The 12,861-nt window shown below is 39.8% G+C and overlaps 2 protein-coding genes across 2 annotated transcripts; one reads left to right on the top strand and one right to left on the bottom strand.

Moving 5' to 3' along the window:
- The first annotated feature begins 238 nt into the window (after positions 1 to 238).
- Positions 239 to 7,091, top strand: LOC137817367 (nucleolar/coiled-body phosphoprotein). The gene is made up of 5 exons (XM_068620652.2): positions 239 to 588; positions 1,315 to 1,604; positions 1,720 to 1,809; positions 6,061 to 6,410; positions 6,500 to 7,091. Exons 1-5 carry the CDS (start codon positions 339 to 341, stop codon positions 6,762 to 6,764), a joined length of 1,245 nt encoding a protein of 414 aa, XP_068476753.1. The 5' UTR covers positions 239 to 338; the 3' UTR covers positions 6,765 to 7,091.
- An 899-nt stretch (positions 7,092 to 7,990) lies between these two features.
- On the bottom strand, positions 7,991 to 9,694 carry LOC137817366 (rubisco accumulation factor 1.1, chloroplastic). Its single transcript, XM_068620651.1, has one exon. It carries the CDS (start codon positions 9,451 to 9,453, stop codon positions 8,107 to 8,109), a length of 1,347 nt encoding a protein of 448 aa, XP_068476752.1. The 5' UTR covers positions 9,454 to 9,694; the 3' UTR covers positions 7,991 to 8,106.
- Between the last annotated feature and the right edge of the window lie 3,167 nt (positions 9,695 to 12,861).

Here is a 12,861-nt window from a genome sequence, read left to right as displayed (position 1 = left end):
ACAGAAATTCAAATTGACTAAAAATATTTATTTTTTAAAAAATAAAGTGATTTGGTGAACTTAAATTTGAAATTTCCTTTTAGTTTTATACATTTTTAAGCAAAAGATTACTCTTTTTATCATATAAAAGTAAAAATAATTATTTTAAAATCTCTTTTCAACAAATATAAATATAATTAATTATAAAAATATTTATTTTTGAGAATGATTTAAACTGTAATTATATGGTTAACAAAAAGAAAAGGAAAGAACAAGAAGCGTCTTAATAATATATTTGAGTGGGTGAAAGGAAGAGTTTTGGAAGGCGAAGAAGAAGGAGAGGAAAAAGAGAAATTGTGATGGCAGACGATCTGTTTGAAGGATTGCCAGCTCCTTCATCAAACACTGCTATTTCTCAACATCATCAACTTCAACCACGGCCAATTGCAGTTGCTACCAACAACCATGACAACACAGAATCCTCTGCAGTGCCGGCACCGAAGCCAATCCTCAAAAGTGCCCTCAAGCAATCCTCTGCAGTTCCGCCTCCAAAGTCCATCCTCAAAAGTTCCCTCAAGCGCCCCAACCCTACTCAACCCGACACCCAAGGTCAACTTCTTTTCCTTTCAATCACACTTTTCTTTTCTACCTGTTCTTCCAATTAGGGTTACTCCATTTCCAACAATTAATTCCATGTAATTCGTATACTGTTTATTTTTTCTTCTGCTTTCTCGCCTGAACCCTAAGTTCCATGGAAGCATGGGGAAAATGTATACATGCATGGTGGTTAGAAGAATGGATAAAATGGTCATTTGTCGTTCAATCGGGACTGCAAAATTCAGCTTCAAAGTCCATTTTCTGGGAATCGTCTGATTTTTCTTTTCACGCTGTCAACTTCAGTATTTAATATGTAGTGGGGTAAAGCTTTATTGTTGTTAATGGGAACTTATGCTGATTATATAATAATTTAGGAGTTCCGTATATTGTTTTATCAAAAACCAATAACTCTACTTCAGCTTGCCTTGGTGTTCATAAGCAAAAAGAAATCTGACAGGTTGCAAATTTGTGCCCTCACTTGTCTCTTTGGGTGAGGTAAATGTAAGTTCCACTATAAAAGTGTTTTCTGAGACGTAAACTTTTCCCTGCCTCTTGAACTGGGCGCCATCCCCTCCCCCTTGAGTTTACTTAACAAAACAAAGGATAATAATTTAGTTTAATTTTCTCCTGGTTCTAAGAATGCTGCTATAATGTGAAGTTATTATTTTTATGTCTGCTTCCCTTGAATGATGGAGTTGCTATTTTTTTGAAATTCTGAATTATCTATTGTAATTTCAGATGCAGCGCCTAAGAAAAGCTTGAAATTCAAAACCATGACGGATGCTTCTGAAGCACAAGTTATTGATGCCATGCAGAAGATATCTTCGCACATCAAGAACCCTACAAAGTTTAGCAAGGCGGCAAAGCTTGCTGTACAGCTCATTCAGGCAGGAAGTGTAAAGTCAGAAGTTAGTGATTATTTTTTTGCAATATTAGAAGCTGCAATGTCGTCATCCATAACTTGTACAGATCCTTCAGTTCGAGCAGATTACCATTGTCTATTCTCCGCAGCTCAAAACACCAAAGAAGTAAGATTACCTTTTTGTTGCAGATATTCATAATTCATAGTTAGCAATTATTTTTTTCTCAGGGTGGGTGGGTGTGCGAAAGACTTTTTGACTCCGACCTATCCTTTAATTTCAGCACCTCAATAAGAAGCAAAACAATCAACTGGCAGCATGGACAATTAATGCTGTGGTGGCAAATGATTTATACACAGATGACAGCTTTGTGGTATGTTTCTCATTGAATTCTATATTAAACTTGGTGACAACAACTTTCTTCGTATTTGAGACAATGAGAAGCATATTGGAATTATGGGGAATTAGTTTGACATGTAATGCTGTTCCAATCATCACAAATAGTGGTCTTTTATTTGTGTATTGTCCTTTTATTTGTTCATAATTTTGTGATATTCATGTACAGTTTTTGTTAGCATTAAACTCAAAGTCGTCATCAGTTTTATTTGGAAATTTGAATGGTCAATAATTATTAGCTTTAATTCTAGTTTTGAATGTCATTTATACTATGATTTGAATTGTAATTTATAGTATAGGTTTTATAAGAGAGAAGGTAGAATTTGAGAAGTCTATTATAAAACTATTTAGAGAGATTGTATTCTCATTTGAAAAGTAGCAGTGAAATAAAAGTTATATTCTCTGTTAACAAATTGGTATCAGAGCTATGGCCAGTATAACCAATAATATGTCCCTGTCTCAACTAACAAAGATGACCAATTATGACAATTGGAGCATCCAAATGAAAGCCCTTCTAGGATCTCAAGATTCTTGGGATGTGGTTCAAGAAGGTTTTGAAGAACTAGAAAATACCACTGGTTATTCGGCAGCCCAAAACAAAGTGTTGAAAGAGACACAATCAAAAGATAAGACAACTTTGTACATGTTGTATAGAGCTGCTGATGAGGCAATCTTTGAGAAGATTGTTGGTGCATCCACTTCAAAGGAAGCTTGGGACATATTGGAAAAGGTGTTCAAGGGTGCAGTCTGAGTTAAACAAATGCGTCTTCAAACTCTACAAGGTGAGTTGGAGGCCATGAAGATGAAGGATTCAGAAGATGTATCTAGTTACATCACTCATGTGCAAACGGTAGCCAATCAACTAAAATGCAATGGAGAGACTCTCACGGATGCAAGGGTCCTGGAGAAAATTCTTGGGTCATTAACCGATGTCTTTGAAAATGTTGTATGTGCAATCAAGGAGTCAAGGAATTTGGAAGAGATGACCATTGATGATCTCTCGGGTTCTCTTGAAGCACATGAACAACGAAAGAAGAACAAGAAACAAGTCTTGGAGGAAGCCTTATAAACAAAGATGACCATCAAAGAAGACAAGGTGATGTTCATGCAACATAACCAAGGAAGAGGACATGGATGCGAAGGTCGCGGTTTTGATCACAACGGAGGTCGTGGTCATGGAAACAACAATCAAGATAGGGGAAAAATTAACTAGCAAAACTGGCGTGGACGAGGTCATGATAGTGGTGGTCGTTCAAAAAGTTCAAATGTTGAATGCAGTGTTATCCATTATCGGCCCATGGTGCTCGCTTTGGGCATCTCGGAATGCTAACGAAAATCGAAAATATCCAAAAAAGCGGAAAACAAACGGTGGCAGCGATGGCGCCGCACGCTGTGACGACGTGAAGCATGAAGAAGAAGCTGTGTGCGGCTGATGAAGAAGGGTTGCAACATGAAGACCTAAACCTAGTTTTTAGGAGACATAAGTTTGGGGCAAAGGCCCATTTCTCATTTAACCTAATAAAAAACCCTAAAATTTAAATACTGAGTGTGGCAGCGTGCGACTCCCTGGTAAACCCTAATTTAAAAATCACAGCTTACTAATTTTGGTCCTATTTTGGGCCTATTGAAAACATTATATAACTATTTTCAACAACACATTTTTTATCTATGCCACCATGGCCACTATACTTTCTCTAATAGTTAGAAACATAAGACAATTGCTTGTGTTTTGTTGTTATTTTATGTTTTGAACATTAAATTTGCGATGTTTTGATTTGATATTATTGTTATTTGAATCTTTAGACATAATATAATCTTTAGTTATGATTGTCTCTTTCATTATTTTGTAGTTTTTTGAAGTTATATATATAAATATATATTATATATATATTATATATTATATTTCTTTCAACCGCAATGTTTTCGCCATAACTCGTTATGTTTTCCATTATAACTCTATAACAGATTTTTGGGGTCTTCGATATGATCCATTATCCCATATCGATAACACTAGTTGAATGTTACAACTGCGGAAAATATGGACATTATGCAAAGGAGTGTTATACCAAGAAAAGAGTGGAAGAAAGTGCAAATTTAGTGGAGGAAGATAAAAGAGGAAGGAATTCTCATGATGGCCAATGAAGGCGTCATTCTGAATAGTGACATGGCATGGTATATAGACTGGTGCTAGTAATCATGTGTGGCACAAACATATCTTTCTTGATATATAAGAGATAAAAGATGGACATGTGTCTTGTGCGGACTCCAATAAAAGGCCAGAGAAAAATATGTTGTTCTCAAAATGATGGAAAACAAGACACTAAGGAGGACGTTTATTATGTACCCGACTTAAAGAGTAATATTCTCAGTACTGGACAATTATTGGAGAAAGGTTATTCGGTTTTCATGAAAGATCGGACTTTGCACTTGAACGGCAAAAATGAACGAGTGCTTGCAAATGTGGAAATGGCAAAGAATCAGATGTTCAAACTCAACTTAAAGAATATCTTGTCGGAGAAGTCCCTTTGTGATGACAAAATTGAGCTTGAAGGTTTAAGGGGAAAATCAAGTAGCTTGGAAGAATCTTGCAATTTACTGAAAAGTGAAAAACACAATCTTCTAAATGAAAAGAATGTCTTGGTATCTCAATTGGAAAGTGTTGAAGCAAAATTTGGTAACATGGAGAAAAGGAAAAATTGGAAGAAAAATATGTTGATATGGAGAAAGACAAAGAAAGTAGAGTCAATCAAGTAGAAGAACTCCATTTGTTGCTTTTGACACAAAAAGAAAAGGTGAATGAATTACAGTTCAATTAGAAGTCCCTTATAAGTTTTCAAATGCCCTTGAAGCTATGAAAAAGTTGGAGGCAGAACCAAATGCCAATGACAAGTATCTGCCATGTTTTGTTATTGTTGATGAAAGTGTAGGAAATACTTTAGACGGTCCGATTATGGGGTTCAATAAAGTTTCTTGTGGCAATAAGAAACTTGGTTCATATGTTGTACTTGAAGATAGTGGTTCTGATTTGGGAGAAGAGGGTAAATGGAATGATGTCAAGGCATTATCTGAAAAGGATATATGGTATAATCATTATGTTCCAAGCTCATTGAAGTCAAAGTCTTCCTTAAATCCTTTAAACTCCAAGGGTAAAAGTGGAGAAGATTTTGTTTGAGAAATTAAAAGTAATTTAATTCAAAATTTTGCATAGATTGATGCAGTGAAGAAAACAGAAGTTGCTTCTAATCCAGAAGAGTATGGTTACTATTGGGAAAATATTGGAGGCGGTTGGGTTAAGAAAAAATATAAAATTGGAAGTGTGGGCGATGACAATCAGAAAAGCAATTTGAATGAAGAATATGAAAGGTTTGAGTTTAAGGGGGGAATTTGTTAGCATTAAACTCAAAGCCGTCATCAGTTTTATTTGGAAATTTGAATGGTCAATAATTATTAGCTTTAATTCTAGTTTTGAATGTCATCTATACTATGATTTTAAATGTAAATTATAGTATAGGTTTTATAAGAGAGAAGGTAGATTTTGAGAAGTCTATCGTAAAACTATTTAGAGAGATTGTATTCTCATTTGAAAAGTAGCAGTGAAATAAAAGTTATATTTTCTGGTCACAGTTTTCATTACTTTGATGTAGTGATCTTTGAAGTTGTCATTTCACATATCAATTCATTAGTTTTTCATCCACATGAATTGTGGCAAAAGATGGATCCTAGTGTTTCAACATAGTATTTTGAATATTTGGTTTTACTGGCTGGAGTCAAAAATAGATTGGAAAGAAAATCATTTGGAGCAATGATAAGATTAATTGTCAAGTAGATGACGGAATGATAAGCATAATCATGTCCAATACAGCCATCCACTGTGTCCACCCTTTCCATGCTTGTGATAGATGCATAATGGGATGGGAGTTCACTGGTGCGTGACTTGTGTCTCCTCTTGCAAAGGAGACATCAGTGACTCGAGGGACAAACAATTTTGATTGTGGGTAGTTGGAGTTTTCTTGGTTGCAAATGTTGAATTCCCTGGCATGGCACTCTGCTTGCTAATACTTTGACTTTGTATATTTTTGGAGGAACTATTGATGTGTCAAATTATTTGCAGTGAAAATATTGTCTGGAATATTGTTGTTTATTATAGATCTTATTCTATTTGCCTAGAATATTTGGATCCATAAAGATTATTTCTGTTACTCATGATTTCTTTCCTATTTTTGTACAGTTTTCTAAAGCAGCTGGGAAAATCAAAGAAATTATATCTAGTCTTCCTGTTGCAACAGAGGAGGAGGATGCAGAGGAAGCAAAGTCCCTGAAAGATAGCACAGTTATAGCAGAGGAAGGTGGTAAAACACCTACAACTGATAATGATAATGATGGGAAGGAAGCTGACCCATTTGGACTTGACGCTCTGATTCCTAATTCCTCAAAGAAAGGTGAAAAATTAAAGGCAAGGAATGAGGCAGCTGTGGAGATAAGGGAGGATGAGGAAGAAACCAAGATATTCCTCAAGTCACAAAGAGAAGCCTTGATAACATGTTTAGAGATTGCTGCCCGGCGCTATAAAATACCCTGGTAAGTGCTGGTACCGTTTCCTGTTGTATTATGTCTTTTACGCACGTTTTATGATTTTGAAATTTTTTTGTTATCCTTTCTCAATCCAGGTGTCAAACCGTGATTGATATTTTAGTGAAACATGCCTCTGATAATGTGGCGAGATTTACAGCTAGTCAGAGGGATGCCGTTGGGAAATTGTGGGCTTCAATAAGGGAGCAACAAACTCGTAGGAAGCAAGGGAAGTCAGTTAATGGAAAACTTGATGTAAATGCTTTTGAATGGCTTCAACAAAAATATGCTAATGAAAAGATTAGCATTAGGCATTCTGTTGGAAATAGCGGAGACCGTCGTGCCCAACAATGGCTTGGTTAAATATTCTTCTGAGGTCAATGAAAGTAATAGAGGATATTGGTAACTGCAAAATTGTTTAAAGAGAGAAAGAGGATGCGTCCTCGTCATTTCATTGAGCCTTGTAACTTGAACAGGTCTCAGACTGAAAATCCAAAAAACAATTTGTTAGTAACTTCAGAAAATGTAATTTCTGTCCCCTTTTTATTTGTGCAGATATAAGCTAGTGATTTGTTTTAAAACATGCATTGCTCAGGCATCTGTTTACTAAAACAGTCCGAATGGGATTTGATCCCGAAATCATGTTTGTAGATGTAACTGTTACATGATATGTGAGACCTTCACGACAAACGATTTGGATTTATTTTGATAATTAATTAACAATTTAAGCTTAAAAATTTGTTAATGAATGGCCCAAACCTTCCATGCTTGTATACCTTTTAAATTTTTGTTTTTCTTTAAAGTATTAATGAAATATAAAAGCTACTTATGAGTTACTCTCAACTTTTTGCACTGAATTACATTTATTCCAATTAACTCAAATTAAGTAAATAGCACTGATACAATAAAAAAAATAAAAAAGTGACAAGTGATATAATAAAAGAATAAAAAAATTAAGTAAAAATAAGATGAAATAAAAAAAAGGTAGATGGTAAAAAGTTATAGTTATTATATATAATTAAAAGTGATATAGGGCCTTGTAAAACATGTACTGTTTGGGAAAGTGTAGTTAAGGAGCCAGAGAAGGTGGGTTCAAGGACATCAGAAACAAACGTATTGTTAAAACTTGCATTACAAATGTTAAATATTTAAATGATAATACATCTGTTAATGCTTTATGAACCTATTATTCAATACAATTTTGTAATTTCAATTCAAACATTTGCTAGGCATCCCATGGATTTGAGGAGTCATCTTCCCTATTATGCTAACTTCCTGCGTATGAATTGTGGAGCCTCTAAGTCTCTACCTTAAAGTTTTATGTTGTTGGTAACAGAATTTCATCTCTATTTTCATTAACACGTCCAATTACCCGTGTACTGAATTTTTTTTCAACAGTCAGAACTTAAATTATACCAATATTTACATTAGAGTTGATCAAGTGTTCCATACACAACAGCTGATCCACTTTAACCACATCTAACTTTCTATACTTAACTGATAAATTTGCATGTCCAAGTTAAGTAGTTGCACTCTAGATCAAACGGTTATAGCCATTATGCAGAAAACCACCGAGTGTATGAAGCAGATGAAGAAGAAAAGATAAACAATTTTATTATGTATGAAAAAGAAAAGATAGTTGCATGTGATCCGAAATGAATATAATAGAAAAAAGAGGAAAGGGGTATTATATTTTGAGTCTTGGTCACTCCCAATCTTCGTCAGTCAATTGATCTTCATTCTCGTCTTTAGGCGGTCTAACAACCAACAAGACAGTTCCTAAACTCTGAGTGAAACCCTTTTCCTTCAATGTTAAACCCCTCTCCACCTTCAAACCCCCATCATCACCATAACCATTCACAAGATAAAACCCATCATCAGCACCCACTTCTCTCTTACTCCTGTCAGCCACCACCAATACAGCCTCCTCTTTGTACCACCTATTAGCCTTCCACGGCAAAACCCTTGCATCAGGAAACGACACAACAACACCCCCTTTTATCAAACCCACCACAGGCTCCCACCAAGGCAACACCACCCACCTCGCCCACCCCTTCTCCGCCACCACCACCCCAAACTCTCCTTCACTCCTACACTCAAACGGCGCCTCCAACACCTCCTTCTCCTCCGCTCCGCAAACCGGTAACACCACCACCGAACTAGCCTCTGCCACCTCCCCAATCCTCAACCTCACTACCGGAACACGCACTCTTTCCCCATCCTCCACCTTATCCTCCTCTTCATTCCCCTCCAACTCCTCCAACACCACTTTCCTCGCCTTCTCAGTCTCCGCCACGCGCAGCGCCTGCTCCAGTGCCGAACTCCTCTGGTCCGACGGGTTCTTGTGTTCCCTGCCCTGCCGGTAGTACATAAAAGAGAGACAATCTCCGGGGAGAGTGTAATCAAAGCTCTCCCACCCCTTATCCCCACGCCTGCTCGGAAAATCCTTCATTGCGCGCGCCAGCTCCTGCGCCGCCTTCCCGTCGCAGTTATTCTCAACAAGGAAACGCGCGGCAGCGACCCGCTGCGACGTGCTGAGAAGACGGATCTCGTAGAGCAGCTCAGCGCCGCTGGTCTCGAAGGCGTAGAGGAGGTCGGGGTCGGCGTTGGACTGGACGAGGGAGTCGCGGACCTGCGTGGCGACGATGAGACGGTTCTGTTCCACGCCGGTGATGCCGGTGGTTTCCTCGATGGTGGGAGGAGAAAAGCCTTCCCGAATGAGGGAGGTAATGAGCGGAGCGTACTGGTACCAGAGGCCGAGGCGGTTGGCGAGGATGTCGATGCGGCCAGCGATGTCGAGGGTGCTGTATTGCGAAGGGAGGGGTTCCGGCGGAGGGCGAAAGGGTTGGTAGACTTGCTGCTGGGGCGGAGGCTGGGGGTTCTTGAAGGAAGAAGGGTTGATTATGGCAGATATGGGTTTGACGGAATGGCGACGGTTGGTGAAGGATGGAGAAGTTATGAGAAAGAGATGATTGGGATTACTGGGTTTGAGGGTGTGAGTGTTTGCAGTGACAGAAGGCGAGAGGGAGAGCATGTTGGTGAGTGTCTGCATAGTTCAGATTGCAGCCTTACCTTATCTCATTCCACTCTTTAGATTTTTTTTTTATGCTCATTCAATCATCCTCTTTCTTAACTCTCTTTTTCACCAGAAAATCATCAAATATCTTATCCCCTCTTTCTCTCTAACTTTTTATTACAATTTTATTGCAACAATAAATATCCATACCAAATTCTGTCATTTTACACTGCCCTCCAACAACAAAATTAGAGAAGACACCCATAATCAACCATGCCAATTGCATTCTGCACATCATAATCACCGCAGCTACATATGCACTCAAATTTCAATTTTACTTTTTAAAAAATCTACATGTATTCTACATTTAAAATTTTAAATACATTATGTATAATTTTTTCTAATTTTGTTATTCTTGTAAGCTGCTTATTAATATTCACACAAGTCCGGACATAACATCTTCACATAAATAATAACAATATATCATATACTAATAATTATATGTTGTCATACAATATATATTTTTAATTTATATTTGAGATTTTACGATTTAAATGCACTTTTTAATTTTATTTATTACACATTGTAAGCTACTTAATACAAATAAATTTTGTTAGAGAAATATAAATTCTTTTAAGATTTTATAGTACTTTTCATCCTTATGTTAAGAGTTTTTATTTTTTCAATGCGGTACCAACTTTTCTAAATCAACTTACATTAAATCTTTTTTTTAAATTGTCTTTGATGATATTGGGGTGACGACTTGACACATAGAGGGAGACAGATGAAATTTCATTTTGAAATACCTTTATAGTGACAGAATCGTTACGGTAAGATTTTCCCGTTTGCAAAATTAGTGTAACTCCTCTCATGGTGGTGGGAGTACGAGTTTTTTTGTTTCATCCTGATCCTGCCTGTTGACCGGAGCGCTGGAGAATGCCTCGTCAAAGGATCGACGTGCGCACCGCTTATCACCTTCGTTCCTCCTCTGGATCTACTTCAAGAACCTGCAAAGAAACGACACGGCGCCGCTGCGGCCGATCGCACTCCGACGCTCAAGTCAGTGACGGTATCACCAAATACTAAGAACTAGAACCGTGCAAAAACTCTCTCTCACAACAGCTCTGTCACTTGCAAGCGTAAAGTGTATGAACTGAACGTGCGTACCTCAGAAAGTCCGTTAAGAGCTCTTATATACCTGGTGATTTTCTCTCTCCTGGTAGTTACAGACTTGGACACGTGGCTCGTATCCAACTGTACACGTGCCATCATCTGGAGGCTCCCTGACTTGGCGCTGCTTCTACTCTCATTTTGGCTAAGTTACCTATGCATGGTACTGCCCAGTGCATAGCTAACTTAGGAGTGCGATCTCTACTGAAACTGGCGAGTTAGGGCCTTCATACACCTTCCCTGTGGTCTCGCCGGCCGCCTTCATAATCTGCTTCTCCTTCATCTTCGGCGATGTGCTTGTTCTGGCGATCTCCGACTGCTTGGTCGCCTGAGTCTGCATCTGGCGACTCCATCCTCAACCTGGCGATCGCCTATTCTGGTAAACTGGAAGTCGGAACACGCCAACTTAGCAAACGGCGACTACACGTGCCTCCCGACTTCCTTCTTAACTGCCAGCCTGGCGCCTTGTCAACACGCCTACACTGTAGCAAGGTGCCACGTCATCATACCCGACCACCAGGGTGGTACACAAGCCCCCCAGTCTTAAGCGAAGATTTGTCTAGCGAAAAGACTGAAAGAGCCTTCGTTAAAACCGGTCTACGTGGCACTGACGCAGAATTCCAAGCGATAGTACTTTCTGCTGCTCTGACGCTCCACCAAACCCTTCGCTCATCGTTCGACACGTGGCTTTCATCAACGGCTATCTTCATCTGCCGTTAGCGCTTCCCAAAACTATTTCGAAAACCCTTAAACCCATTACGTTCCACTGTTCCATCACTTTCTTCGTGCTTGCAAAACGCTCTAACTTCCCTCTGCGAAACTCTCGACGCTCTTCAACGTTCCAGATCTCCAACTTCCTCCCTCGTCTTCCTGATCATTGAAAGGTAATTACTTTCCTTCATCTGCTGGGTTTCCTTGCATTTTCACCGATTTGCATCATCCTGTAACTGCCTGGTGCATACGCTGTGGGTCGTTTCTCCATTTCTCTTTTGCGTAACTTAGGGCTTTGCCGATCGTCGCAACGAACTCACATTCGTTCGTCGTTTCACCTTCCTTCCATGACCGAGTCAGCCTCTGTAACCCCCTGATTGTTTTTCCTTTCTTCTTCCTTTGCAGTTGCTATCATGACTCGCACAAAGATCACCCCGAACCCCCCTCCATCAGCACGAAACCCTTCTTCACAAGCGCACGACCCAACCCAAGTCCGTGGCGCTTCCTCTTCGCAGGCTGAGAGGCCTGCATCTTCCCAAACTGCTCTGGCCCAGGCGACTCCACCAGACGCTGGAGGAGCCCCCGTGCCTCTGCCAGACTTCAAAACACTATATCCTTGGGCCACCCCAACCCTTCTAAAGGAGACCTCGTCGGTGAACACTGCGGGAGCAGTTCTGCGGTTGACAAAGGGGGACGAGGCCTATCAATCGTTTCACAAGGAGCACGACGAGAGGATGATGGTGCTGCCTTGCCCCGCCGCTCTGCCAGTGTGCGCTGATGACAAAGTGAGCGCCGACGGGCCCTTTTGCTTTGTTTACACAACTTTCTTCAAGAAAGTCAAACTCAGATTTCCCCTCACCCGATTCGAGAGGGAACTCTTGACCGAGCTCAACATTGCTGCCGCCCAGCTTCACCCCAACAGCTGGGCGTTTGTTCGAGCCTTTCAAATAACGTGCGACCACCTAGGGCTGCCTGCGTCAGTGGACGTGTTTTTGTTTCTTTTTGAGGCCAAGCACCCAGGAGACCGCCTGTGGGTCAGCCTGAATGCCATTGCTGGGAGATCCATTTTTACCATCTTCCAGCAATCATACAAGGACTGGAAGGGGAAGTTCATCCAAGTGCGCGCAAACGATAAAGACACTTCCCTTCTCGACGGTTTCCCCTTGTACTGGGTGGACAAGGGGAAAAAGGAGTCCAAGAGCTGCTTCAGGAGGCCCAGAAGTCCTGATTGCATGGGAGCTTTGGACCGAGACCTCTGCCTATTCTGGAAGAGGGTGTCGGATGCCAACATAACCTTCCTGACCCCCACCCTGATCTCCTTCGAATTCTTTGAGGACCAGCTAGAATTCCAAATAGGTTAGGGCGCTACACTCTTGTTTCGATATTGCTTCTGATACTGTTTCTGGGCGTCTTGTGCGATACGCACAAGACTTTGGTTTTACCTTTTCTGCATATACCTGTTTTGCTGTTTCATTGCCTCATACACCCATCTCTTTCTTCTCTGAGCTAATTCATGCATTTTCGTTTCATGCAGATAATATGTTGGGTAAAAACATGCTCGCC

Source organism: Phaseolus vulgaris, chromosome 7, assembly GCF_051622355.1.
Source record: "Phaseolus vulgaris cultivar YP4 chromosome 7, ASM5162235v1, whole genome shotgun sequence".
NCBI lineage: Eukaryota > Viridiplantae > Streptophyta > Magnoliopsida > Fabales > Fabaceae > Phaseolus > Phaseolus vulgaris.
Note: the sequence above shows the minus strand (reverse complement) of the source record. Positions and strands in the feature narration are given on the sequence as shown.

Excerpts from the sequence above, each read along its gene's own strand:
- LOC137817367 (XM_068620652.2), top strand. The coding sequence starts at position 339 with ATGGCAGACGATCTGTTTGAAGGATTGCCAGCTCCTTCATCAAACACT. Across the intron at positions 589-1,314 it reads TACTCAACCCGACACCCAAG|ATGCAGCGCCTAAGAAAAGC; the intron begins GTCAACTTCTTT and ends TTGTAATTTCAG. Across the intron at positions 1,605-1,719 it reads CAGCTCAAAACACCAAAGAA|CACCTCAATAAGAAGCAAAA; the intron begins GTAAGATTACCT and ends CTTTAATTTCAG.
- LOC137817366 (XM_068620651.1), bottom strand. The coding sequence starts at position 9,453 with ATGCAGACACTCACCAACATGCTCTCCCTCTCGCCTTCTGTCACTGCA.